General features: G+C 54.4%; 1 protein-coding gene across 3 annotated transcripts in view; it reads left to right on the top strand.

Annotated features, from left to right (window-relative positions):
- Window positions 1-27,438, top strand: part of TEAD4 (TEA domain transcription factor 4) — a 76,672-nt gene that overhangs the window by 19,194 nt on the left and 30,040 nt on the right. For all 3 annotated transcript variants that reach the window (XM_047787819.1, XM_047787818.1, XM_047787817.1), the window contains 4 exons: window positions 8,450-8,704; window positions 21,527-21,591; window positions 21,950-22,012; window positions 26,257-26,385. In XM_047787819.1, coding sequence (XP_047643775.1) covers window positions 8,698-8,704; window positions 21,527-21,591; window positions 21,950-22,012; window positions 26,257-26,385 — 264 coding nt within the window. In that variant the 5' untranslated portion in view covers window positions 8,450-8,697. The remainder of the gene's footprint in view (window positions 1-8,449; window positions 8,705-21,526; window positions 21,592-21,949; window positions 22,013-26,256; window positions 26,386-27,438) is intronic.

Below are 27,438 nucleotides of genomic sequence, written 5' to 3'. Positions count from 1 at the left end.
CTATACTGTAGCTTGTGGCAACACCAGATCCTTAACCCACTGAAAGAAGCCAGGGATCGAACCCGCATCCTCATCGACACTAGTTGGGCTCTTAACCCACTGAGCCACAGCAGGAACTCCATGAAATATGCTCTCTTTTTTTTGTCTTTTGTCTTTTTGATGGGCCTCACCCGTGGCATATGGAAGTTCCCAGGCTAGGTTGAATCGGAGCTGTTGCTTCCAGCCTACACCACAGCCACAGCAATGCAGGATCTGAGCCACATCTGTGACCTGCACCACAGCTCACGGCAACACTGGATCCTTAACTCACTGAGTGGGGCCAGGGATCGAACCTGCATCCTCATGAACACTAGTCATGTTCATTACTGCTGAGCTACAACGGGAACTCCCAAGTCTTGTAAACTTTCTGATTTCAGCCTCTGTAACTTCAATTTGGGGTCAGGGAGCAGAGAGAAGAGGTTAGAACATGTGTTGACCCCAATGAGTCAGAGATGTTATGATAAAAGGAAATGAGTCATGGAGTTCCCTGGTGGCTCAGTGGGTTAAGGACCTGCAGTGACTACTGTGGCTTAGGTTGCTGCTGTTGCCTGGGCTTGATCCCTGGCCTGGGTACATCCACATGCTTCAGGCACGGCCAAAAAAATAAAAGCGGGGCGGGGGGGGGGAATGATGAATAGATTTGTTCTTGACCAAGGAAGGAAACGGGTCCATGGAAGAATTGATTCCTTAAGGGTGCCATGGGCTGCCCAAACCCCAGCTTGGAGCCAGGAGGGGTGGGAACACTGATTTAAGAGAAAATCCCGTCTTCAGGTAGCTCACAGCCAGCAGGGGTGGGGGGTGGCTGGCTGGGTGGGGGTGGGGAGACAGGTTGGCACAGGTGTGAGCATTTTTAGGGGACCAGGTGTTGTCACGTTCTGAGTAGCATGTTGGGGGCTCCAGAGGCTGGGGGAGTCAGGCTGCTGAAGGGAGTGGGCTTTGAGAGCAGGAGACCATGTGTGGGGACACCACCGAGGACCAGGCAGGGGACAGGACTTGAGGGTCTGAGGTCTGATGTTGCCACTTTCTGAGGGCATGGCATTGGCCTTCCTTGAGCCTCGGTTTCTCCATGTGTAACCTGGGAATTAAGGCTCCCTCCCTGTCCTGAGAGTGCTTTTGAGAAGCTTCTTATTCTCAATTATGAGAGGGAACTTAATTATGTTCCTGATTCTTCTGAAAATTCCTGAGTGACCGGCCTCTGTGGTCCCTTGGATGGAGCGGAAGGATACTGGGGGCCTGGGTTTACCTTGGGTAGGTTTTTGGGTGGGGTGGGGGCAGGGCCCTGAGAGCCAAGTCAGGGATTATTTTTGTTCCTCTGCTTGTGGCACCTGGCCCAGGCTTAACCATGCCATCTGTTCCCTCTGGCTCATGCATGCAGGTCCCAGGGTCACTGGGGAGTGCTGGGGTGGGGGTGGGGGAGCAGCCAGACCCTTCTCAGGGCTGGTGTTGGCTTACCAACCCCCCGCGGCCGACCCCGTGTGGGAGGTTGGCCTGGGGAGGGGAGCAGCTGGCAGGCCTGGCCAGGGACTGCGAGAGTGGGAGAGGCCAGGCAGCCAGGGTTGTGGGCCGGGGACAGCAGGCCACACGGGGCGGGGAGAAACTCCACTTTGGTAACGGATCCTGTGGCCTAGGGCCTTGGGTGACCCGCTGCCCTGCTCTTCTTGGGGCAGCCCCAGTCTCAGGATGTGGAGCCCAAGGCCTCTGCAAACCTCCCTCATGGGGCAGTGTGCGGCTCAGCCCTGCAGGAACCAAAGGGCCTTGTTCCACATGCTGGGCCAGCCCAGGTCCCAGGTTCCAGCTCCCAGCTCAGACCACGGCCCCTGGTCTCTGAGGGGCCCACGTGGGATCAGGGAAGCTGGGCTGACCTCGTTCTCACCTCCTAACTCTCTGGCCTCCTGGGTATCTGCTGTGTTTAGAATCAGACCCCAGAAGAACATCTAGGTAAAGCCGGGACACACAACACCTTGGGTATTCGTATTATGAATCGGCTGGGTAAAGACTACGAGGCTTGGGGCACAAGGTATCTGTATTTACCTGATCTGTTTAGAGCTCTGGACCTTCCGCTAGGCTTTAGGTGCCGCTTAGTAACAGAGTGACAGCGACTAACTTTTCGAGCATGTGCTGTGGCTCAGGCCCTGTGCAGTGGGCCTCTTCCTGTCCGTCGTGTGGATGCCTCTCAGAGGTGGAGCCCTTCCCAGCCTCCTCTGAGCAAAGCCACAGGTGAAAGTCTGCAAGGTTCGGCGAGAGGCCGCGTGGGAGAGGGTGGGGTCGGGGCCATGAACCACAGCCACTGCCAGGGCACAAAGGACCTGCCAGGACAGACTGTGACAGGGGGCTGGCCGCAGCCCAGAGAAACAAGGGTCTTGTCTGTGGTCACGCCAGCGGCTTGTAGAACTGGAGCTCGAACCAGTCTCTTGATCCCAGATTCATACCTTCATTTTGCAAGCCCCCCACATAAACCCCACCGTGATTTGCCTACAGCGCAGGCTGTCCGACGTTTGCTGAGATTTTCTTGTTTGCTCACACTAAACACCACAGTCAACACGGAACGGCGAGCCCCAAGCACAGGAAGTCACTGTCCTAGAGAGAACGCGTCACATGGCCACGCGCATGCTCACTCTTTTGTTCCCCAGCGCTGTGCGGCAGGCAGGACGGCCAGCCCTGCCCCCGTGGGGGCTGCTGTGAGTTGAGGGGACCCACAATCCCTGGGAGCCGGGGCTGAGGGGCCCCGAAGTATGGGGTCTGCCGGAGCCAGAGGCACACACGGAGTGGGGGGCCCTCCTCCCAGGATATGGAGATTTTGGCTGGAACGGCCGTACACCTGAAACTAGCACAATATTGTAAGTCACAGAAATAAAAATGTGAACGAAAAGACTTTGGCTGCACCGTAAAAATGGGTAGGGGTTGGTCAGGTGAAGGGGGATAGAGAGGGAGCCCCAGGCAGCCCGCTCTGCCAGGCTCGGAGGAGGAGCTTGGCAAGTTGGGATGACATTCGGGCAACTGATTTGGGGGCTTGGGGTGGGTGCAAAGGAAGAGGGAGGCCGGATGGTGCAGATGGATGAAAGGTATGGCTGGAGAGCCAGAATCAGCGGATGAAGCGCCCTATAAAAAAAAGAAAGAAAAAGAAAAAAGGAGTTCCCGTCGGGGCGCAGTGGTTAACGAATCCGACTGGGAACCTTGAGGTTGCAGGTTCGATCCCTGCCCTTGCTCAGTGGGTTAACGATCTGGTGTTGCCGTGAGCTGTGGTGTAGGTTGCAGACGCGGCTCGGATCCCGAGTTGCTGTGGCTCTGGCATAGGCCGGTGGCTGCAGCTCTGATTCAACCCCTAGCCTGGGAACCTCCATATGCCGAGGAAGCGGCCCAAGAAATAGTTAAAAAGACCAAAAAAAAAAAAAAAAAAGAGCCCTATAAAATCCCATTATCTAGGAGCACAGGAAAGCCACTAAAAGATTTTAAGTGGAGGAATCACAGGATCAGAAACTTTGGCTGCAGTGAAAAGATTATGGAGTCTGGATGGGGCTGGCTGGGTCGTCCAGGTGAGCAGTGGGGAGGCTTTGGGTTGGGGCTCTGAGAGAGAAAGACATGAGGGAAGTGGTCAGTAATTGTTTCTGGGAATAAGGTCTCTGGCCTCTGGATGTAAGGTGGTGTCCTTTCCTGAGAGAGGGGAGGAGGAGGAGGATTCAGCCACAAGTTGAAGATTTGACTTTGAGCTTTGGAGACTGTGATTGGTAGGTGGTTGCTGTGCAGCTTGAACTCAGGAAAGATATTCAGGTTTGGAAATCAGAAGCGGACTGAGACAGGAGTTCCTGTCATGGTGCAGTGGAAACGAATCTGACTAGGAACCATGAGGTTGGGGGTTCAATCCCTGGCCTCACTCAGTGGGCTAAGGCTCCGGCATTGCTGTGACTTGTGGTATAGGTCCCAGATGAGGCTCGGATCCTGCATGGCTGTGGCTGTGGTGTAGGCCAGCAGCTGTAGCTCCAATTGGATCCCTAGCCTGGGAGCTTCCATATGTCGCACATGTGGTGTGTGTGGCCCTAAAAAAGAAAAAGAAGAAAAAAGAGACAGAGTGAGACATAGTGGGGTGTAAGTCACAGGAGAGGATCCCCCAAGGCGGGATGTTCAGGGTTTAAAGAGAAGTCTGGTTGGAGCTGAGGTTTGGGAAGGATCTGACCCAAGGTGAAGCCTGGGGAGAAAGGAAGTAAGACAGTGAGTTAGGTGGTTTGAGAACCGACGTGGGCTTCCCTGTGCTTTAAGGATCTGCTTAAGTTTTGTGGAAAACCTTGGGGGATTTTTATTCATGATTTAGTTATGATTTGTCTGGAGAGATTCAACCTCTTGCTGATTCTGCTTTCCCGACCATGATCACACAACTTCCTCGTCCTTTATTTTTAGGGATTGTATGTCTTTGTTAGATTTATCATACTTGATACGTTATGGCTTTGGTTCTAAATGGAGGGTTTTTAAAAAATATATTGCCTAATGCCTTATTTCTGGCATAAAAAGAATGGAATTGTTTTGGATTTATTGGTCTTGCGGAAACTTCTCTTCGAAGTTTATGACTTGTTTGTGGCAGCCTGTCAATCTTCTCTCACCGTTCCTTAGAATAATGACAATTTTACTTCTCCCTTCTGATCTTCAGATTTTTTTTTTTTTGTTCTACTCTGTTGTCTAGAACTTCAGTGTTAAGTATTGACAGTAAGCATTCTTTATCTGATTCCTGACTTTAAATGTAATTCGTTTAGTGTTTAATCACCAAGTCCAATCTGAGAATGGGTGTGTTTCCCCCTCACCAACCAGCAAGTGTCCCTAACTCAATTGTAACATTTTTTCCCAGGAGAGAGCGTGGGCTCAGTCCCACACGACCGCCCCCACCCCCTGCCAGCTCAGGTCATCACTGACTACAGCCTGGAGGTTCCCAGGACCCCCCTTCCTTGGGATCAATTAATTTGCTAGAGTGGCTCCCAGAACTGAGAGAAACACTTTACCGGATTACCGGTTTACTGCAAAAGGATGAAGCTCAGGAAGAGCCGGATGGAAGGGGTGGAAGGGATGCACGGGGCAAGGTGTGGGGAAGGGGGCGGAGCTTCCATGCCCTTTCTTTCCTTTTTTCTCTTTTTCATTTTATTTATTTATTTATTGTCTTTTTGCCTTTTCTAGAGCCGCTTCCTGTGGCATATGGAGGTTCCCAGGCTAGGGGTCTAATCAGAGCTGTAGCTGCTGGCCTATGCCAGAGCCACAGCAACGCAGGATCCAAGCTGTGTCTGCGACCTACACTACAGCTCATGGCAACACCGGATCCTTAACCCACTGAACAAGGGCAGGGATTGAACCTGCAACCTCATGGTTCCTAGTCGGATTCGTTAACCACTGCGCCACGAACTCCCTCTTTTTCATTTTAGGGCTGCACCTGTGTGACATACAGACGTTCCCTGGGCTAGAATTCGAACTGGAGCTGCAGCTGCCAGCCTACATTACAGTCGAGGCAATACAGGATCCGAGCTGCACCTGTGACCTATGCCACAGCTTGTGGCAATGCCGGATCCTTAACCCACTGAGCAAGGCCGGGGATCCAACCCTCATCCTCACAGACACTATGTCGGGTTCTTAACCCATCGAGCCACAATGGGAATTCTGTGCCCTTTCTGTACACACCACTCTCCTTAGATCTGCACATGGTCACCAACTCAGAAGCTCTGAGAACCTTCTCCTTTCCTGTTTTATGGAGGTGTCCTTGTGTAGGCATGTTGATTAAATCACTGGTGATTAAGTCGGCCCCCCACCCCTCTCCCCTCCCCAGAGGTCAGGTGGGTGGGGCTGAAGTTCCACTCTAATCCCCAGGTTGGTTCTTCTGGCCCCCAGCCCCCATCCTCAGGTGCCCCCTATTCCCATAGCAAAAGACACCTGTGTGGCTCTCAGCACTTAGGGAATTTGAAGGGTTTTAGGAGCTCCCTGCCAGAAATGGGGCAAAAACCAATGCGTATTTTTTATTATAAATCACAATATCACAGTAGGTTTTGGGAAGAAATCTTTTGTCAGATTAAAGACGTTCCTTTTGTTTTTACAGTTTGCTAAAAGTTTTTATTGTGAATGGGTCTTACATCAAATGCATTTTCTGAGCCTATAGTTCAGAAATATGGTTTCTCTGCATGTGTGTGTGTGATCAAATATAGTCATCTTCATTGCTGTTCTTGTTTATATAGTTAGTATTGTCTTTACCAGTCACCTGGCTTACCTCTTTTCCATGTATATCGTATATTTTCATACGAGTTCCTTTTTTTTTCCTGTCTTACTACTGAATTCTCTCCATCTTTGTCTAAAAATGCTTTTATTTAATGTTCATTCCTTTTTTTTTTTTCTTTTTGGCCGCTCCTGCAGCAGGTGGAAGTTCCCCAGCCAAGCATAGCAGCATCCCCCAAGCTGCTGCAGTGACAACGCTGGGTCCTTAACCCATTGAGCCACAAGGGAACTCCTTAATGCTTATTCTTTAAAACTTTCTTTTTTTTTGTCTTTTGTCTTTTTACGACCACAGCCTCCGCCTATGGAGGTTCCCAGGCTAGGGGTCTAATCAGAGCTATAGCTGCCGGCCTACGCCATAGCTACAGCAATACCAAGCCTCATCTCGACCTATACCACAGCTCACAGCAACGCCAGATCCTTAACCCACTGAGCCAGGCTAGGAATTGAACCCGAAACCTCATTGTTCCTAGTTGGGTTCATTTCTGCTGAGCCATGACGGGAACTCCTAAAAAAATTCTTTTTTTAAATTATTTTATGTTGTTTTTTCCCTAGGTCATCCAGAACTCCCATATTGCATGCTTCTTTTTTGTTTCAGGGCCGCACTCATGGCATATGGAGGTTCCCAGGCCAGGGATCGAATCAGAGCTACAGCTGCTGGCCCTCACCACAGCCACAGAAATGCAGGATCCGAGCTGCGTTTGCGACCTACACCAGAGCTCACAGCAACTCTGGACCCTTAACCCACTGAGTGAGGCCAGGGATCAAACCCACAACCTTATGGTTACTAGTCAGATTCGTTTCTGCTGCGTCACAATAGGAACTCCTTGCATGCTTCTTCTAAACACATAAAACACACAACGTTTATCGTCTTGAACCTTTTTTGTCTTTTTGCTATTTCTTTGGGCCGCTCTCGCGGCATATGGAGGTTTCCAGGCTAGGGGTTGAATCGGAGCTGTAGCCACTGGCTTCGTTAACCACTGCGCCACGACGGGAACTCCCCCTCTTGAACCATTTTTAAGTGTGCAGTTCAGTAATGTTACAGAGCATATTCAGAGTTCCCGTCATGGCACAGTGGAAATGAATCTGACTAGGAACCATGAGGTTGCAGGTTCGATCCCTGGCCTCGCTCAGTGGGTTAAGGATCCGGCGTTGTTGTGGCTGTGGCATAGTCTGGCAGCAACAGCTCCGATTTGACCTAGCCTGGGAACCTCCATATGCCATGGGTGAGGCCAGACAAAAGACAAAATAAAGCGTATTCATGGAGTTCCTGCTGTGGCTCAGTGGGTTAAGAGTCCAACTAGTGTCGATGAGGATGCGGGTTTGATCCCTGGCTTCTTTCAGCAGGTTAAGGATCTGATGTTGCCACAAGCTACAGTATAGGTCACAGACGCGGCTAGGATCTGGCATTGCTGTGTCTGTGGTGTAGGCCTGCAGCTGTAGCTCTGATTGAGTCCCTAGCCTGGGAACTTCCATATGCTGCAGGGCGGCCCTAAAAAACAAACAAAAAGAATTTTTTTCATTTTTAAGGCTGAATAACACTCCACTATACGTAGAGACCACATTTTATTTAGCTATTCATTCGTCCATGGACACTTGGGTTGCTTCTGTCCCTTGGCTGTGGTGAATAATGTTGCTTTGAACATGTGTGTCTTTGAGACCCTACTTCCAGTTCTTTTGGGTATATACTCAGAAGTGGAATTGTTAGGAGCTATGGTCATTCTCTTTCATTTTTTTGTTGGCCCTCCATGCTGTTTTCCTAGCAGTCACACCATTTTACATTCCCACCAACAGAGCACAGTATTTTGTATGCTCTTGGCCCTTTTTGCTCTAATGTAGAACATCCATGGTACTTGGCCCTCATCTAACTTCTCAGCCCCATCTGGGTTCCTAGAGCCACAATCAGACAGTGCCTGGTCGCTGAGCTCCTTTGATGGGGTGGGAAGCTGAGGTCTGTGGAGGGGAGATGACCTGCCCTTGACCAACCCCTCCCCACCCCGCCCTGCCCCGCCCACCTCACTCTTTGTCCCATGGGATCCCTGGCTTTCCCCTTGAGCTCCCGGGCCATGAGCACCAGGAAAGGAGAAGCACCTGGTTCAGGGGTGGTGCTCCCTGGGTTCCCCCACCCCCTGGTCCACACGTTCATCCACCAATGCTGTGCTTTCTGCCCACCCAGGTCCAACGGGCGCTCCTCCAAGCGGAGCCTTGGAGGGCAAGGCCGGCACCATTACCTCCAACGAGTGGAGCTCTCCCAACTCCCCCGAGGGGAGCAACGTCTCTGGGGGCAGCCAGGCTTTGGACAAGCCCATTGACAATGACGCAGAGGGCGTGTGGAGCCCCGACATCGAGCAGAGCTTCCAGGAGGCCCTGGCCATCTACCCGCCCTGCGGTCGGCGCAAGATCATCCTATCGGATGAGGGCAAGATGTACGGTAAGGAGGCTGTCAGTCCTGGGCAGCAGGCCCGCCAGCTCGTGGTCCAGCCCCGGGAACAGCCTGGGCACAGCAACCCGGTTCCCTCCAAGTGATGGAAAGAGGTGATGTCTTGGGGCTTGTCCGGGCAGACGCTGCTTTACTATGTCCTAGGCTCCCAAGGGCTGGGAGGCATCAGGGGAGACACCTTTGGGTGGCTGTGAGGATGGAACTTGGGAAAGCCTAGAACATCCCCCTAGGGCAGGCTGGGAAAATCCCTTTAGCCGCCCCCCAGGCAGACGCCTGATCTCCCAGCTTCCCACTGTGGCTGTGAAGGCCTTTAGGAAGGCGGTCCTGGTTCACTCCCTCATTCATACCTGGGCCTTTGGTGTGCCAGGCAGGGGCGGGGCAGATCTAGTCCCTTCTCATGGTACGTGGGGGTGGGCATACAGGTAACTGTACACAAGGCGTTGAGAGTGTCCCGGGGTTGGGGGGGGAGGGTGAGGACCACCCCCCTGCAGGAATGTGCCCCTTAGCCGAGAGCCATCAGGGAAGGCATGGTCTTCCCGAGGGGCTGAGGGTGCAGGACACAGAGGCACTTTGTCCCGCAGACCCTGGGAAGGAACGAGCCGTCTGCCTGGGCTGTGTTGACTTTGGGATGGAAGAGAGGGTATCTGGGAAGCAAAGTGAACACGGAACAGCTTTTAGAGGCTCCGGTCAGGCTTCCGTTGCCATTGGAAAGTCCCCTGGGACCCCCCGTCTGAAACACTGGGACTGGGTAGGAGCCGTGGGGATCTCTGACTGGCTGAAGCCCCTGTCCACAGAGGGTCTTGCCCTGCTTCCCATGAGATGTCTCTGGGCCAGTGCCCACCCCCACGTGGGTGCCCCTCCCCCAGCACAGATGCCTCATCAGCTGACTGATCTCAGCTCCTAGGGCTGCTGTAAAAAATCACCTCGAATTTCAGGGCTGCCTTAAGATGACAGACATGTATCCTCTCCCGAGTCAGAAGGTCGAAGGTCTGAACTCAGGGTGCTGGGGGTTGGCTCCCCTTGGAAGCTCTGCCGGAGGATCTGATCTGTGCCCCCTCCCAGCTTCTGGGGGCAGCTGGAGGCCCTTGGTGTCCTTGGCTTGTAGCTGTAGCACTTTGGTCTCAGACTCTGTTGTCACATGGCCGTCCTGTCTGTCTGTTTTTGTGTGTCCTCCTCTTCTAAGATACCAGTTGTTGGATATAAGGCCCCCCTTAATCCAGTGTGCCCTCATCTTAGCTAGTTAATTTTGTAAAGACTCTGTTTCCTGGAGTTCCCTGCTGGCCTAGTGGTTAAGGATCCAGTGTTGTCACTGAAGCAGCTTGGGTCACTGCTGTGGTGTGAGTTTGATCCCTGGTCCAGGAACTTCCAGATGCCGTGGGCAAGGCCAAAAAAAAAAGATCATTTCCAGATACGATTACATTCTGAGGTTCTGGATGGATGCGAATTTTGGGAGCGGCAGGCGCTGTTCCACTCTGTTCAATTGACTAAACTCAAATCTGCTTTGTGACTGGTCCAGGGAGCCAGCCCTGCCTGCTTGTCTTTAATCTGCACCTGCCCTGCAAGGGCAGGGATTCCTTCTCCTGCTGGAGGAAGCAAGGTCCTTTCGAGCTAGACCCCAGCTCTCCTCCTCGGTTACCTGTTAAAGCTGCTCATCCGACTTTACCAGCCCCTCCACTGAGGCTCTGCGGGGCCCCCACTTCTGCGGGTCTCCACGCCCTGGGTTGGGCTCCCCTGGCACCTTGCTCTAACCACATCCTGCTCCAGTGGTTGCTTCTTACTTTGGGTCCCCATGGAAGCTTCACGGAAGAGGCAGCCGCTGTGCGCAGAGCAGCTGTGGGTGCCAGGGGTGGGACCTGCTTTAGGTAGGCTCTTCCCGTGGAGCTGGGTGGCCTGGGCTCTTCCACGGCTTGATGGAGAGTGGGGTGCATGTTGGTCATGAGCTGAGGTGTGACGGTGACGTCGTGGCGGGGGTGTGGCTGGAGAAATCAGGGTCCCTTGATGGGGCAGTGGTCAGTGCCCAGGCACCTCGCAGGATTGATCTTCCTGCTTTAAAAGGACACATGGCCTGGCAGATACAATTGTGTACGAGGCGCTCGGTGTGGGGAGAACGCGGAGGGTGCTGCCTGTTGGGGAGGCCCCGGTGGTGGCAGGTCTGGAGAGCCAGCAGACAGTCCTCGAGTGCCACAGTGGGACCCACTGTTTCTTTGTTACCCATTCTCAAGTGTACAGCTCAGTGGCATTAAGTACGTTCACATTGTGGTTGAGCAGCCATCCCCACTGCCCGTCTCTAGAACTTTCTCATTCCCTCCAACTGAAACTCTGTCCCCGCTCAGCACTGGCCCCCAGTCCCCTCTCCCGCAGCCCCTGGTACCTGCCATCCAGTCTACCGCTTTGGCTAGAGCTCCTCCAGGGCCCTCATATACATGGAATCACACAGTATTTGTCCTTTTGTGCTGGCTTTTTCTCCTGATGTCATGTCCTCAGAGTTCCTCCATGTCATTTCAGGTGTCAGGGTGTCCTTCCTTTTTAAGACTGAATCACCTTCCACTGTACGCACGAGCCAGTGGTGCTTATCCGTTCACCCAGCTGATGGATATCTGGGTGGATGCGTCCCTTTTTCTTAGTGGTGACAGGTGGATGGTTCTATCCATATTCACATAGAAAGGTATCGGGGTTGAGAGCCTAGCTTTGGTCAAAGCAGGGTTTGGGACAGCAGGGCTGTGGAATTCCTTTGGGCAGGAGGGGAGCCGTTGCCGGGGGGAGCGCGGTGTAAGTGGTGTTTGGCAGGCCATCCTGGCCCCATTGCCATCCTTCGTGCCTCTCCTTCCCCTGCGCTGAGACAGGGAGGGGCCGAGGGGCTGAGACACGGGAGGAGGAAGTGAGAAGGGGGCTGAGGCCAGGAACCTATTAGAAATGGGCCCTCATCTTTCCGAGGGAGCAGAGGGAGGGTCACCGCCTCTGCAGATGCAGAGAGAGACGCTCAGAAAGGCCAAGAGCTTCCCCTGGAGTGGCTCAGGTGGTAAGTGAGAGAGCAGGGCTCGGTGCTCCCGTCACCCCAGCATCACCCCAGTGGCTCTCATCAGCTCTGTGAAGCCTGCCTGCCTCCTGCTTGGCCCCGGCTCAGGTGGGTCAGGCTCTGCGCAGGGGGACTGGAAGCCGCTCCCTCGGCAGACTGGTGACTGACCCAGCCCCCACGGCACCTGTCCTCCGAGGGAGTACACATCCTGCTGGGCTCCAGACGCTGGCTTATCCCATCTCGTCTTACAGGCCACGGCTGAGCCAGGCAGGGCCTCGCAGGCATTGATGGGGGCTCTCAGCAGAGTGGAGCGGCCCAGCTGGGAGGTATCCGTGACCCTGGGCTCAGCGCATGTGGGGGAAGGGACCAGCAGCCTGGCCGACCCAGGCCTGTCTCCCTCAGGCTGCTCGCCACCCCCTTCCCTTGGGGACCCGTCTTGAGCCCTGGGCAGGAGCCCTGGACCTCCCCCTCCCCCACGCCTATATCCAGAGCCCTCAGCTGGTTTCTGGGTGGGCAGTGGGCCGTGGGCAGGAAGAGCACACTGCCCAGAGGAGGAGGAGCCCCAGAGACTCTGAGGACAGGATCAGGCCTGTTCCCCACCCACCCCGCACACCCAGACCAGGGCCAGGCAACACGCAGATGACAGATAAGCACTGAGGCCCCCATGCTTGTGCACCGGCTCCTGGGCCAGGGCTGCCAGCCCTCCCAACTCATGCAGCATTGGTTTTGCCCTGTCACGCCATGCCCCTCTCCCTGGCACTGCCAGGCTGGTCATTCTGACCTCACCCAGCCTAGCTCTGGCCCCGGGGGCAGGTGGTGTGAGGTGAGCGTGGCTCTGTCTGGCCTGGGCGGCCTTGCTCCGCTGCTGCTGCTGCTGCTGCTGCCTACAGGCTAGGGCTCTCTCTGTCTTGCTCTGGGCAACTCCCCCTCTGCCCGCCTGGCCCCTGGCCCGAATCTCCCAAGTCTGCCTCTCCTCTCCTCTCTCCCTTGTCTCCCTGGGAGCCTCGTGGCCCATAAACCAGTGACACTTAATGTTGTATATGGCCAGTCCGTTGAGGGCTGGGGCATCTTGGAAGCTTTCTGGAAGGAAATGGAGCTTGGCTGGGTGGAGGAGGGCAGGGGAGAGTGAGCCGTGACTCACAGGTGGGGCTTTGCCTGGTGGGCTTGGGGGGATCTGGGCAATGCCCTGTGATAAGGGACACCAGAGGCGAGTCACTCAGATGACAAGGGGCAGAGCAGAGGCTGCACGCAGGCTGGTCTCTTGTCACTGAGGCAATGGGATGGGTCAGGGAGCCGCCTCCGGGCTTCTCCCACCCAACTCCTTGCCCTGGTTCCTGGCTTCTCCGCTGCCCTCTGCTTCGTCAGCTGTGCTGTTTCTCCCTCTCCTGGCCTGGACCCCTGGCGTCCTGCTTAGCGAGGCCTGATGACCTGAGTCTCCATCTGCGTCCACTCTGTCCAGTGGCCTGTGTGACCTTGGCAGGTCGTTTACCTCTTCTGAGCTTCGGTTTCCCCATTTGAAGAATGGGGCACTGATAGTACTACCTTTGGGGTGTTTTTTTTTTTTTTTTTGCTTTTTCTAGGGCCGCTCCCACGGCATGTGGAGGTTCCCAGGCTAGGGGTCGAATCGGAGCTGTAGCCACTGGTCTACGCCAGAGCCACAGCAACGCAGGATCTGAGCTGCGTCTGTGACCTACGCCACAGCTCACGGCAATGCTGGATCCTTTAACCCACTGAGCAAGGCCAGGGATCGAACCTGCAACCTCATGTTTCCTAGTCGGATTCGTTAACCAGTGCGCCACGATGGGAACTCCGGGGTTGGTTTTAATTATGTATTTCTTATTTTATTGGGGGAAAATATACATAAAATTCACCCTTGTGACCTTTCGCACGTGCGCAGTTCATTGGCATTAAGTACATTCCCAGTGCGTGGCCGTCACTACCATCATCTCCAAACCCTTAGTTCTTCCCAACAGAAACTGTATCCCCCACTCCCTTCTCCCTCCAGGCCCCGGTGGCCTCTAATCTACTCTCTGTCTTTGTGAACTTGCCTCTTCTGGCTTCATCACGGTGGTGGAGTCTACAGTACTTGTTCTTCTGTGTCTGGGTGGGTTTTCTTAGGACAGTGTCTTCAAGGTTCATCCACGTTGTAGACGATGTCAGACCTTCATTCTTCTCTTTTTCATAGCTGAATAATATTCCATCGTATACACCACCTTTTGTTGATCTGTTTCTCTTACTGATGTTCTTGCGGGTTTTCCGCCTTTTGGCTGTTGTGGGGAGTGCTGCTGTGAACATGGGTGTGTAAGTATCGGTCTCTGCTTTCAGTTCTTTGGGGTGTCTACCTAGAGGTGGGATTGCTGGACCACATGGTAATTCTCTTTAAATTTTTGAGGAACTACCAGACTGTCTCCCACAAATGGCTGGGCCATTTTCCATTCTGCTGGCAACGTACAAGTGTTTTAATTTCTTCACATCCTCACCAACACTTTATGTTCCACTTTTTACCAGGAGCTGTTCTAGTGGGTGTGAGGAGGTATCTCACAGTTTGATTTGCATTTCCCTAAGGATAGTGAGGTCGAGCATCTTTTCATATAGTTGGAAGAAATCAGTATCTTTAGTGTGGCTGCTGGGACAGAGGGGAGAGGTGCCCAGTGAGCAGCCTGGAGCTTTGGGGCTCAACTTCATCTCTGCCCTCGAGGAGCTCAAATGACTTGAGCCCAGGAAGGCACAGACCTTGTGCACCAGGCTTGGAGGCGAGAATGGGCATGCCCACCTGGGTGGGGACAGGAGCGAGGAAGAGGAAGAGCGGTGGCCTTGCACATGGGGTAGGATTTCATCAGAAGCCTCAGCCCTCCAGGGACAATGGCTGTAACAGCTCAGATGTCAGGCTTGAAGTTTTTTTCTCCACAAATAGCCTCCTCCTCCAGCTGCAGGTGTTTATGGCTTCAGCTGATCCCTGGCCAGAGAGGCCCTCAGGCCAGGCCATGGGCAATAGGGCGGGTTGGCCTTCTCTCCCCAGGCCCCAGCTCCTGTAAAGGGCGCTCTCCCTGAGGCCTCTGTAAAGATCTACCTGTGGGGGAAGCCCTGCCCTTTCAACTTTACAAACTACTAGTTAGTTCTAACAGGACCTTATCAGCAATACGGGCAAGATCAACTGCCTTTGTTGACCCTTATGCATAAACATGTGATATGTTTCCTGCCCAGGGGGGAATGAGACACAGAAAAACCTGTCCCAGATAGGATTTTGCAAATGGGATAACAATTTTTCTGCTGGTGTGCAACTGAGGAACAGCTTGGGGTAGCTGGCGGGACATGTGTGACACTGGGTGTGGGGTTCAGAGAACATGCTGGCCACTCTGTGTGGACTCTGCATTGGGAGTGCCCCACCTTTAGCCTGAGGATCCGTCAGCTGTCCTCACCCATGGTGGGGTGGGGCGGGGGTCTATGGACACATGTCCTCTGATGGAAGAGCCACAGTCTGGGAGGGCATCCTTTTCAGCCCCACCAGACCACCTGCCGCACTGCCTCTGACTAGCCTCCACCATGTCCAAGCTGGGCTCCTGCTTCCCCAGCCATGATCTCAGCCACCAGAGGGGAAGGGACCTGGGATTATACAGCCTTCCCACCAACTCAGCTGGATTTTCTCCTAGTGTCCTCCTGCTCTTGCTCTTCTTTGCTTACCTTCACTGTGGCTTCAGGGCTCTACACACTGCCTGCATCTCTCTGCATCTACCACTGGCTCTGTGGGCCTCCTGGTGTCTCCATCATCCAGGATACAGTGTCTCCCACTGCGCTGGGTACCACTTTCCAGGAGAGTGAAAACAGGTGGGCAGTCCAGATAGTTGGCTCTCCCTGCAGGGCCTGGCCAGGGTCAGGACAAGTGGGCCATGAAACATCACTAAGAATTTACTTTACACAAAGACCCAGGGAATCAGGGCCCAGAGACTGGTCCAGAGGGCTGGAGCAAAATAGTCTCTGGCAGAGGAAGCTCCAGCCCAGCCAGGGGAGGCATCCCTGGGAAAAAGCAGCCATTGTGAAGCACTGGGTGTGGCCTTAGAAACGGATGTTCCTGTGGCTTTGGGACGGCAACAAACCGTGTAACTTTGAATAAGTCACTTCCCCTCTCTGGTTTCTTCTTGCTTAGGCCAGCTAGGACCTCTGGGGTGAGCTGGTCCATCACCTCAATCCAATGTTATAGAGAATTAATACTGCAAGAGTTAAGAGATGGGCTCTATGCATCCCCGTTGTGGCTCAGCGGGTTAAGAACTGGATTAGTATCCATGAAGATGCAAGTTGGATCCCTGGCCTTGCTCAGTGGGTTAAGGATCCAGCGTTGCAGATGTAGTTTGAATCTAGAGTTGTGGCTACAGCTCTGATTCGACCCCTGGCCTGGGAATTTCCATACACCATAGGTATGGCCCTGAAAAAGGAAAAGGAAAAAAAAAAAGAGAGAGAGAGAGATGAGCTCTAGAATCAGACAGCCTGGGTTTGAATCTCAACCCCTGCTGGCCTGTGACTTTGAACTAGTTTCTAAACCTCTCTGTTCTTGGAATTCCCCGTGGATAATGAAGGTGATAGTACCTGCTTCATGAGCTTTTGTGCAGATTGAAAGTGTGAATGCAGAGAAAGCTGTCCCAGTATTATATTTGCATTTTGTTCAGGTGCCTGCAAGTTCGCCATAAATGTTCATTATTGTCACTATATTGTATCATGAAAGTGAAAGAAACTACAGCAGTTCCCTATGTCTGTATAAGGCCTGGATTAGATGCCAGCTGGTCTGGAGGGAGCAGAATGGCTGGGCTGGACCTGAGGTAGCAGGAAGGAAGCTGTGTGCCTCTCTTGACTCCACCCACCCAGAGAATCCCAGCTTTCCGCTGCTGGCATTGTCTCTGAGGAGCAGAACGAGCCTGGCTGGGGTAATGGCCTGAGATGAGCCCGCAAGGGGAGAGGAGACACACACTTGGAAAGTACAGAGCCATTGGAGCCAGCCTTGGACCCCTTGGGTCTGGCTCCTGTGGCCCTACCGCTAGCCTCTTGCCCAGGGCCAGGATGGCCTGTCTGGAGGCAGAGCTTCTGAAGCCTCTAGCAGAGACACGTGCTGGATGGGTCTCCATCTTCATGACCTGGGGGGTCATCTGTGATGCACAGAGTAAGGGTCTCAGCTGAGGGTGGGCAGGGGCCTCCCAGCTGCTGTTCAGCACGTGCTATAGAGGATGCGTCATTGTGTCTGGACTAGGAGGCCTGCCCGGTCTGGGGGTGGACCTCCTGCTGACCCAGCTCCTTCTCTGTGCCAGGCCCTGTGCCACTGCCAGGTGATTGAACCAGGACTCAAACCCAGGCATCGTCCTAGATCCGGGTAGTCCGTCTGGGTGGGATTTTCTTGCCTCAGTTTCTCCATCTGCCTGCCCTTCTGTGGGGGGCGGCTTTCCTCTGACATTGGTAAGCCTGGCTCTTCAGGCCTGTCACTTACGTGGGCCCCCTCAGGTACCTGAACTTTTAATTTTTTTTATTGTTTATTTTTTAATTTTCAATTTTTTTTTTTTTTTTGTCTTTTCAGGGCCGCAGATGTGGCATATGGAAGTTCCCAGGGTAGGGTCAAATTGGAGCTGTAGCTGCCGGCCTACACCACGGCCACAGCAACGTGGATTCCACGTCAGGTCCGCAACCTATATCGCAGCTTGAGGCAACACTGGATCCTTAAACCACTGAACTGGGCCAGGGATTGGAGCCGTGTCCTCATGGATACCAGTCGGGTTTGTTATCACTGAGCCACAACAGGAGCTCTTTTATTTTTAATGAAAAATTTTAAGGTAGCTTTAATGAAGTATAATTGACATACAATAAACTATACATATTTGAAGTGGACACTTTGGTAATGACTGTGTACACCTATGGGGCCATCACCATGGCAAGAGTGTGAACCCATCCAGCAATCCCCAAGAGGCCTTCACCTAATTTTGCATTTGTATTTTTCATTCTTTTTCTTAAAGAGAGCCTCCCCATTTTTAGGTGTTCTAGGCTCTGCTGAAATCTGGATTTGTTCCTGTAGAGAGGAGCACAAACGAGAGCAGGATAAGAAAGTACCGGGAAGGCGTTCCCTTGCAGTGTGATGGGTTAAGGATCTAGGGTTGTCACTGCAGTGGCCCGGGTTTGATCCCTGTCCAGAGAATTTCCACAGACTATGGGCACGGCCAAAAAAAGGATAGCACCAGGAGTTCCCCGGTGGTCTAGTGGTGGGGATTTGGTACTTCGACTGCTGCAGTCTGGGTTCAGTCCCTGGTCTGGGAACTGAGAACCCAGTTCAAAGCCATTGCATGCTCTGGCCACCCCCACCCCCAATTTTTTTTGAAAAGGTCATCTTAAAAAAAAATTGAGGGAGTTCCCGTCATGGCGCAGTGGTTAACGAATCCGACTAGGAACCGTGAGGTTGCAGATTCGATCCCTGGCCTTGCTCAGTGGGTTAAGGATCCGGCGTTGCCATGAGCTGTGATGTAGGTCGCAGACGAGGCTCGGATCCTGCGTTGCTGTGGCTGCGGTGTAGGCCGGCAGCCCTAGCCCGGGAACCTCCATATGCTGTGACAGCAGCCCAAGAAATAGTAAAAAGACAAAAAAAAAACAAAAACTGAGGGACTTCCCATTGTGGTGCCGTCGAAATGAATCCAACTAGTACCTATGATGAGGTGGGTTTGATCCCTGGCCCCGCCTAGTGGGATAAGGATCCAGCGTTGCTGTGAGCTGTGGTGTAAGCCAGCAGCTGCAGCTCCAATTTTTTTTCTTTTTTTTTCTTTTTTGTCTTTTTGTCTTTTTAGGGCTGCACCTGTGGCATGTGGAGGTTCCCAGGCTAGGGGTCGAATCAGAGCTGTAGCCGCTGGCCTATACAACAGCTCACAACAACGCTGGGTCCTTAACCCACCGAGCGAGGCCAGGGATCAAACCTGCAACCTCATGGTTCCTAGTCGGGTTCATTTCTGCTGCACCATGATGGGAACTCCAGCAGCTCCAATTTGACCCCTAGCCTGGGAACTTCCATATCCTGCAGGTGCTGCCCTAAAAAGCAAAAAAAAAAAAAAAAAAAAAGGAAAAGAAAGCACTTTGGAGATTTTGTTGGACTAATTGGAAGTGAAAGGTTATTTGCACCTAAACTTACAAATTTCTCTTAGAATATTACCAACATCTTTTCACTCATTCTCTTTTCATTCATTTAGCAAATATTTATCAAACATGCAATATGTGCTGGTTGGAGAGGGGCTGAGCTGGTGGACAGATCTTGTGGGGACCCCCAGGCTGTTCTAGGAGCTCAGATACTTTCAAGGGAGGGAGGAGGGAAGCTATTGGGGGGGGGGTATTGAGTTTTAACAGGGTCCCTGTGGCTGCTGTGTTGAGAATAGACTGAGATTGGGGAATCCAGGCAGGAAGTTCTTACCACCATCTCACCAGATAGGGTGGTACCTGGGACTCCGGAGGGGGAAGTGATGAGAAGTGGCTGGATTCTGACCTCGTTTGAAAACAGCCGTCAGCTTTCTGGGAGTTCCTGTTGTGGCTCAGCAGGTTACAAACCCAACTAGTATCCATGAGGTTGCGAGTTTGATCCCTGGCCTCGCTCATTGGGTGAAGGATCCAGCATTGCCGTGAGCTGTGGTGTAGGTCGCAGACACAGCTCAGATCTGATGTTGCTGCGGCTATGGTGTAGGCTGGCAGCTGCAGCTTTGATTCCACCCCTAGCCTGGGAACCTCCATATGCCATGAGTGCAGTCCTGAAAAGACCAAAAAAAAAAAAAAAAAAGGGAATGAAAGAAAAAAAAAGACAACAGCCATCAGTTTCACTGGCAGACTCATTCATTCATTTGATGAATAGGTGCCAGGTCCTAGGGGTGCAGACCTGAAGGTGCACATGGTCCCTTCCTTTCTCTGAGATGCCTAGAATCTAGAAGGAAGAGACACAAGGGTGGTGGGCTCTTGCCGGCCACATGGTGTGGGCTAGAGCAGCACCAGAACCTGATCCTGGCTGGTGTCTAAGGAGCCTCTGACCAAAGTGTCCCCATCCATCCCCGTCCCACCAGCTTCCCCACCACTGGCACCAGGCGTCTCCAGCCCACCCAGAGTACCACGTCTGCCAGCACCATCATCTGCCTCCGGGTCGCAGGGACCCTCCTCCCCGCCCTGCCCTTTGCAGGACTGTGGGGCTGGACCACTCACGTGGGCCTGGAACATGTTTGTTTTACAGACAAGGAGGCTGAACCATAGACAGCTGTCACTTGAGTCAAAGTTCAGGTCTGTCTCCAAAGTCTGTGCAATTCAGACACATTTGAATGAAAAAGCCTATGGTTGTTGGGGCCCAGGTTTAAGAAGAGAAGGCCTTGGGAGGGTCCAGAGGGAAGTGCCTGGCTGGGGTCCCAGGGCTTGTTTGTGGAGCTGCCTCCCCGACTCCCAGTCTGGTGACCACTTTTAGTCGCCGCTGGTGATGCTTAGACTCTGTGTCCGTGAAGGCGGCCTTTGTAGCTACAGCGTGAGCACCTCTAGTTAGACGCAGGGGAGCTGTTGCATGTTCATTTGGATGCCTTCGGGAAGCCTTTCCTTGGAAAGTTTTGAAAGAGGTATCGTGCTGGCTCGCGGGTCTAGGGGCACACCAGCCCACAGACCTGTCCCTGGGGTCTGGGCTCCCATCTTTCCCTCTTTGACACAGGATCCATGCTCCCAGGCTAGCAAGTCCTTCTGGCAGACCAGACCTCCCAAGGGTGGCCTCTTGATTCAGCCTTGGCAGTGGGGAAAGGTCAGCTGGGGGGCCCACGTGGCCTTGGCTGTGCTCTCTGGATATAACCCAGGTGGCCGACGGCCCACTTGTCTCGCCTGCCCCTACATCAGCAGCTTCCTCTCGCCTCGCCCTTCAGGCTCAGCAAGGCCCCTGGGCCTGGAGGCGGGGAAAAGAAGTAATAACTTCTGCTCAGACCCTCCTGCCCTCCCTCTCCCCACCAGTGCCCTTCTCTCTGGCCTAGTCCTACCAGTGGGCATTGCAGCTCAAGGCTTACCCGACCTCCCAGTCCTCTGAGCAGGCAGCATGGCCCCATCTGACGAGTGCCCTGCCTGGGCCATCAGGTGGGCACACACCTCTTCTTGGCTGGGTGGTGCCCTCTGGTCTTGATCTCACAGTAAGAAAGGATGTGGGGCCCCATGGTTCTGTGGGATCTTGCAGTGTCACCTCTAAGAGGCTGGGCCCGCAGCAAGCGTGCATGTGACCTGGTGACCGTCGGTCGAGCCAGAGCGTGGAGCTATGGTTGGCTGGGTTTCCTGGATCTGGGTTAGGGGTTGGTCTCAGGTTCTTCTCTGGAGTCACGCCATCTTCTCAGCACTTGCATGCGCCAGCCCCCCCACCCACTGCCCCCATGTCCCCTGCTGTCCACAGATAGTACAGGCGTCCTGTAAGGTCCTGCTGTTAATGGAAGTGACGGGGACTGTGGAAGCTGCCTGGGTGGAAGGACCAAGGCCAGGCTCTTCCCTGCAGCCCCCCCAGCGAGCAGAGGCCCCAAGAGGAGGCGAGGGCAGAGGCCACTGATGGGGAGGCTCCAGGAGGGCTTCTTGATCTGTGTACTCCTGCCCAGAGTCCCATGGCCCTGTCACCTTGCTCTCAGGTTACTAGTCCCCCAGTAAGGCCTCCTCTCGCTGCTGGGAGATCCCTAACTCTAAGGAGGGCGCAAGGGAACCTCTAGAATCCTCACCCCAAGAAGGAAGGGGCCTCAGGTCCTCCGCTCGCCTGGCTCTGTCCTTGTCCACCCGCTGAGAGGCTGTCGGTGTCTCTGCAGGTCGGAATGAGCTGATCGCCCGCTACATCAAGCTCCGCACCGGAAAGACCCGCACCAGGAAGCAGGTGGGCCCTGGGGCAGGTTCCCTGGTGCTGGCTGGCTCCCAAGGTGGGCCAGGCCCTTTGCAGGACTGGGTGTGGGCTCTGGGGACCCGCTGGGGAAGGGGTTCTCTGCTGGGTATGCCCCAGACGGTCAGTTTCCCTGGGGTCCCTGCTGCCGTCCCTTGGGAGAGACCCGTCCTCACCCTTCTCCAGGTCAGCAGAAGGGCTGCAGTTTGTGTAGCTGGGGGAGGCGGGACTGAGGGCCCATCAGTCACTGGCCCTTTCATTCATTCATTCAGCCCATGATGCAGTGGGGGCTGTGATGTGGATGGGGGGCCTGGGGTCGGGGAGGTAGGAACAGGAACCCCTCTTCCTGCCACAGGTGTCCAGCCACATCCAGGTGCTGGCTCGGCGAAAAGCCCGTGAGATCCAGGCCAAGCTAAAGGTAAGGCAAAGGCAACGGTGCAAAGGAGAGCCTGCGGCATGGTGGGGACGGTCCCCGGGAGTTGGGGCTCTTTTTCTAGTAGGAAAAGTCTTCCCTTGGGTTCGAGGGCTGACTACTTGCCCGTGGAGCCTGTGCACTTCTTGGTGCTGAGGAAAGGGGGGTGGAAGGGGTGTCAGTGCTGAAGGACATTGGCTGGGAGCCGTGTGTGTGTGTGTGTGTGTGTGTGTGTGTGTGTGTGTGGTGTGTGTGTGAGTGTGTGTGTGTGTGTGTGTGGTGTGTGTGTGTGTGTGTGTGTGTGTATGGCCAGGCTCACAGTACCATCCTGGGAGGCACAGGCCCATCCCCTGCTGTGCTTCCTGCCCCCTGCAGCTCAGAGTGTCAGTGCACACCCCGAATCACCTGGCTGGGAGCAGTAGCAGGATGGCCCTCCAGAGCCCATTCTTGGAGGACCACGTGTGGAAGCCCTGCCTTGGGGTGCGGTTCTGTGCTGGGGGCAGGGCTAGTGGAATTCCTTCCTGCCCTGCTCTCTGGGACTGGTGCTCCCCTCCCTGGATCGGCCCCGCCTTGCAGGGCTGTCTGCCAACAAGTGACTACTGTGGGTGGGGGGGGGCAGCCACAGGACTTAGGCCGTGGGGACCCTGGAGCGAGGGGCCCTTGGGTGTGAACATTTAGGGGGTGCGTGCTCCCTATCACGGAGGAGGTAATAGCAGAGTCCGTGGCTCCTTGGCAGGAGGAGCCACACTGGGGACTTGGACCAGAACCAGTAAATCCAAGAACAACTTTTCAAACAGTGGAAGCCCTTTCGTTTTTCACCCAGATTAAATAGCACCCCGAGCTGTTGTCAGAGGAGCCACTCTGGTCAAAGCTAGACTGGCGAAGAGCAGGCTAGGGACCCCTCTTCCGAGTCACTTCTCAGTCTCCATGACCCTTGAACCTGAAAGCATCCTCAGAAACCAGTTTAGAAGGCCCTGGACTAGAGGACCATAGAGGGCCCATCCGGGCCCTGGGTCCATGACCCTGACATTGGAGGCCCCAAATGCATGGTGGGAACTCCCCGAAAACTGTCTCCCCCGTCCCCGCCCGCCCACTCAGCTCCATTCCTCCTGCATCAGCCCAGCTGCCCCTGCCCCACAGCTGTGGCCCAGCCCTTTCTCCCTTGTCCTGGGACAGCTGGCAGGCCCGCAGCTGCTGGGCCCTCCCTCTCAGGCTGGCACTTGTACCCAGACACCCCAGGCCCAGAGTCTACTTGCTCTTCGTTCCCTTCTCTGGTCCTCCTGTGACTCACTGGGGCCTGGCAGGGGCCCAGATGGAGAGCAAAACGTCCAGGGTCCTGCTTAGAGCCATTATTTCCCTTGAGTTCCAGGAATAGCCTTCAACTGCCGGAGGAGGTAACAGCAGAGTTACCATGGCTCTCAAGGGGAGCCATGAACCCCTTCAATAATAAGCGGATATTCACGTCTATGCATTTTTTTTTTTTTTTTTTGAGACGATTGGTCTGGGGATTTTGTCTTACTCTCAAAGGGGGTTAAGCTCCTGGTGGATGGCGAGGTCAGGTGGAAATCCTCGGGTCACAGGCCTGCTCTGGCCTGGCTCTGCCCTAGGCCTTGGGCACCTGGCCAGGTCAGTCACCTGCCTCAGGCTCCATTCAGCTTCCCCGTCTATAAAATAACAGGTTAAGCAAGGTGGTGACTGAGGACCCCTCCAGCCTCAAAATTCAGTAGCCTTGTCACTGATGTCACTGCCCACTCCCACCTGATTCCTGTCCCACACCCCGAAGCCTGGCCCTTTCATTTAGCCTGGCCACGGGGAAGGGATGCAGTTGCTGATGCTGAGAGTTGGAGCTCTCTGCCTTCACGATGCAGTTGTAAACAGGGGTCTGTGGGCTTTCTGGGGCGCAGCCTGCCGCCCCATCTGTGTCCTGGAGACAGAAGCCCTGGGCGTGTATGGCTTCTTCCTCCTGCAAGTGCCAGAGTCCTTAAGAAGAGGCAGTCTGTTGCTTTGGTTGTCAGAGACACCCCCGAGCAAGGCCCAAGTTTGACCCCAGAAGGACAGGGGGTTGAAGGTGCCCCAGGACCTGGCATGGCCTCCTGGGCCTCTGTGGGGACGGTGGGTATGGTCAGATCTGGATGTGCCTCTCCTTGGTTTGCTGGGTCCCCGGGCCAGCAGAGGCTCAGAGGTTGTGGGTGTGCCATCCTGGATGGACCTCACCAGGCCTACTGTCACGTGACCACTGTCAACACTCTAGTCCCCTAAATTCTCTGAGCCTCATTTCTTCATCTTCCAATGGGGGTCCTATTCCTACGGGTCCTGGGTGCCTCACAGGAGGGCCGAGAAGTCCAGAACCCTAGTGAGGCAGTGTTCTTTACCTTTCTGGGGCTGTCTCGTGCGCTGTGAGTGTAAGGGTCCCTGAGAGGCCGAGTGGACAGTTCCAGCCCCACTGCTGCACCCCACAGGACATGGGGTACACCACCTGGACCCCTTGGGCCTGACACCACCTGATGCCTACCCACCTGGCTGAGCGAAATCATATGCAAAGCCAGCTGTGAGGTGCACAACCCTCCCTCGGCAGTCAGCTTGTTTGTCCCACAGATTTGGGTCCAAGTTGATTTTTATTTAAAGGGCAATTTTTTTTCTCCATTTAAGAAAAATTCACCATAGGGAGTTCCCTGGCGGCTCAGTGGGTTAAGGATCTGGCATTGTCACTGCAGCAGCTTGGTTGCTGCTGTGCTGCAGCTTCAATTCCCTGGCCTGGGAACTTCCACATGCCTCGGACGTGGCCAAAAAAAAAAATTCATCATAAAGATAGAATTTCTAATCAGAGCTCCCAAGTTGATACAATCCCACCTGTGAGCTCCAGTAATGTTACCCACACCAAACGGTACTTGCTCTTCAGTCTGTGTGTGTGGTCTTATTTTGGATGAAGACATGATTCCCATTAGGCTTTTTGTTTTCTTCTTCTTTTCTTTTTTTGTCTTTTTAGGGCCACATCCATGGCATATGGAGGTTACCAGGCTCAGGGTTGAGTCAGAGCTGCAGCCGCCAGCCTACGCCACAGCCACAGCAACACCAGATCCGAGTCTCATCTGCGACCCATACCACAGCTCACAGCAATGCTGGATCCTTAACCTGCTGAGCAAGGCCAGGGATCAAACCCCCACCCTCATGGATGCTAGTCAGATTCATTTCTGCTGCGCCATGATGGGAACTCCCCATTAGGCTTTTTGAAATTGAGAATGTTGGATATTGTCTTAGTAGTTCTTTCTGTCTTTTTTTTTTTTTTAACCTTTTCTAGGGCCACACCCACGGCACATGGAGGTTCCCAGGCTAGGGGTCTAATCGGAGCTGTAGCTGCCAGCCTACGCCACAGCCACAGCAATGCGGGATCCGAGCTGCGTCTGCCACCCATACCACAACTCACGGCAACGCCGAATCCTTAACCCACTGAGCAAGGCCAGGGATCGAACCCGCAACCTCATGGTTCTTAGTCGGATTCGTTAACCACTGAGCCACGATGGGAACTCCTGTCTTAGTAGTTCTGAAGACCTTTGGGACTGGGGAGCTTAGGATGGGAACCAGTGGCTTATTCAAGTATTAATGAAGTATTGTTACTATTATTATTATAACCAGCTCATACTGGGGATTTGTTCAGAGTCTGTGTGGGATGAAGCCACTTTGGGGAGGGGGTGGTCTTTGGACCCACAGAGGGCTGATGAACCATATTTACATTCTGACATGTAGAAGGTTCAGGTGCCCGAGTGCCTGTGGTACAGTGGAGACCACAGGGCAGGGGCCACAGGAGGCCCTCCCCTGTCACTGTCCACGTGACCAAGGATGACCCCTGCTGAACAGATATCATGCATCATCACCCGTGAGTCTGGTGGGGCGCCAGCCACCCCTGGTGTGGTGGCGAACAAGGCCTGGGCAGGCCCAGCTTGCAAGTGTCCCCAAGGTTGGTAAATGAAGCTATGGTCTGGCCTCCAGAGTCCCTTTAACCTCTAACGCAGTAGGCAGGACAAGTGTCACCCCCCTTGGCCGGATGAGGAAAGCAACCAGAGACACCGAGTGACTGACTCAGAGGCACAGGACAGGTTCAGAGCCCTGTAGGAACTTGAGCCTGAGCCTGGTCCCCGGGGGGTGGGGGGCCAAGTCCAGGCTCTGACTTTCTTGTCACCAGCCCGGCCCCCGCCTCCCCTGAGCCTGCGGTGGGGCCCAGTGCTGAGGCCCTCCCTCCAATGTCTCCCCAGGATCAGGCAGCTAAGGACAAGGCCCTGCAGAGCATGGCTACCATGTCGTCCGCCCAGATCATCTCCGCCTCAGCCTTCCACAATAAAATGGCCCTCGCCCGGGGCTCAGGCTACCCGGCAGTCTCAGGGGTAAGTGGGGCTGCCCGGAGCCAGAGGCCACACCACCCTGTCCTTCTCACTCCTCCCCCCGCGAGGCGCCCCAGCACTGGCCGCACCAAAGTCCTCACTTGAGTCCTCTCGGGCCAGGAGAGCCGGGGAAGGAGGGACCAAGGAGCGAGGGGCCATGCAGGTGTTGGGACCCCTTCCTCAGGGCCTTGGCAGCGACACAGGGTGAAGTCACCTGTTGGCCGGCTAGGCCAGTGGTTCTGCAGAGTCGGCCCAGTTTACAGGAGAGGATGCTGAGGCCCCAGACTCTGGTGCAGCAGCAGCGTGTCCTGACAGCCCCCCCTCCCCGCCTCAACCTGCACCCTTAGGTGCACCTCCCAGGTGGAGGGCTGATGTCCAGGAACAGACTTCTCTGGAATTTTAAAACTTCTCGGCTCCAGAACTGATCTCTCTGCTGTGACCAGGTTGGTCACGTGCTCAAATAGTCCGGAAAGGCCCCTCCTTCCCAGGGCTGTGTCCTCACAGGGATTCCTAGCCTGCTGGGACTGACGGGACTTCAGGATGTCTCTTTGCGCTGGCCCAGGCCCGAGAGGAAGGGGCTGTCGCAGGCCCTGTGCCGGGTGAGGCTTGTGTCCAAGGATTTTCCAGTTTTTTCAAGCGTGTCCAGAGACCATTAGTCCAGCAGGGTGTTGAATAGACAGGACAGCAGCCGCAGTGACTGCACAAGTGAGATTGGGGCACTCAGATCTAATTAGGATTCTCTTTTTCTTTGTCTTTTTAGGGCCACACCCACGGCATATGGAGGTTCCCTGGCCAGGGGTCGAATTGGAGTTTTAGCTGCTGGCCTATGCCACAGCCACAGCCACAGCAACTCGGGATCCAAGCCGCATCTGCAACCTACATCACACCTCATAGCAATGCTGGATCCTTAACCCTCGGAGCGAGGCCAGGAATTGAACCTGCGTCCTCATGGATGCCAGTCAGGTTCATTAACTGCTGAGCCATAACGGGAACTCCCTAAATAGGATTCTTGACTCTAGGACCGTGGGTACCTATACTGTGAATCGGTCTCTGAGG

This window comes from Phacochoerus africanus, chromosome 7 (assembly GCF_016906955.1).
Source record: "Phacochoerus africanus isolate WHEZ1 chromosome 7, ROS_Pafr_v1, whole genome shotgun sequence".
In the NCBI taxonomy this organism is placed as follows: domain Eukaryota; kingdom Metazoa; phylum Chordata; class Mammalia; order Artiodactyla; family Suidae; genus Phacochoerus; species Phacochoerus africanus.
The sequence above is the reverse complement of the archived record's forward strand: the minus strand, read 5'-3'. Positions and strand labels throughout refer to the sequence as shown.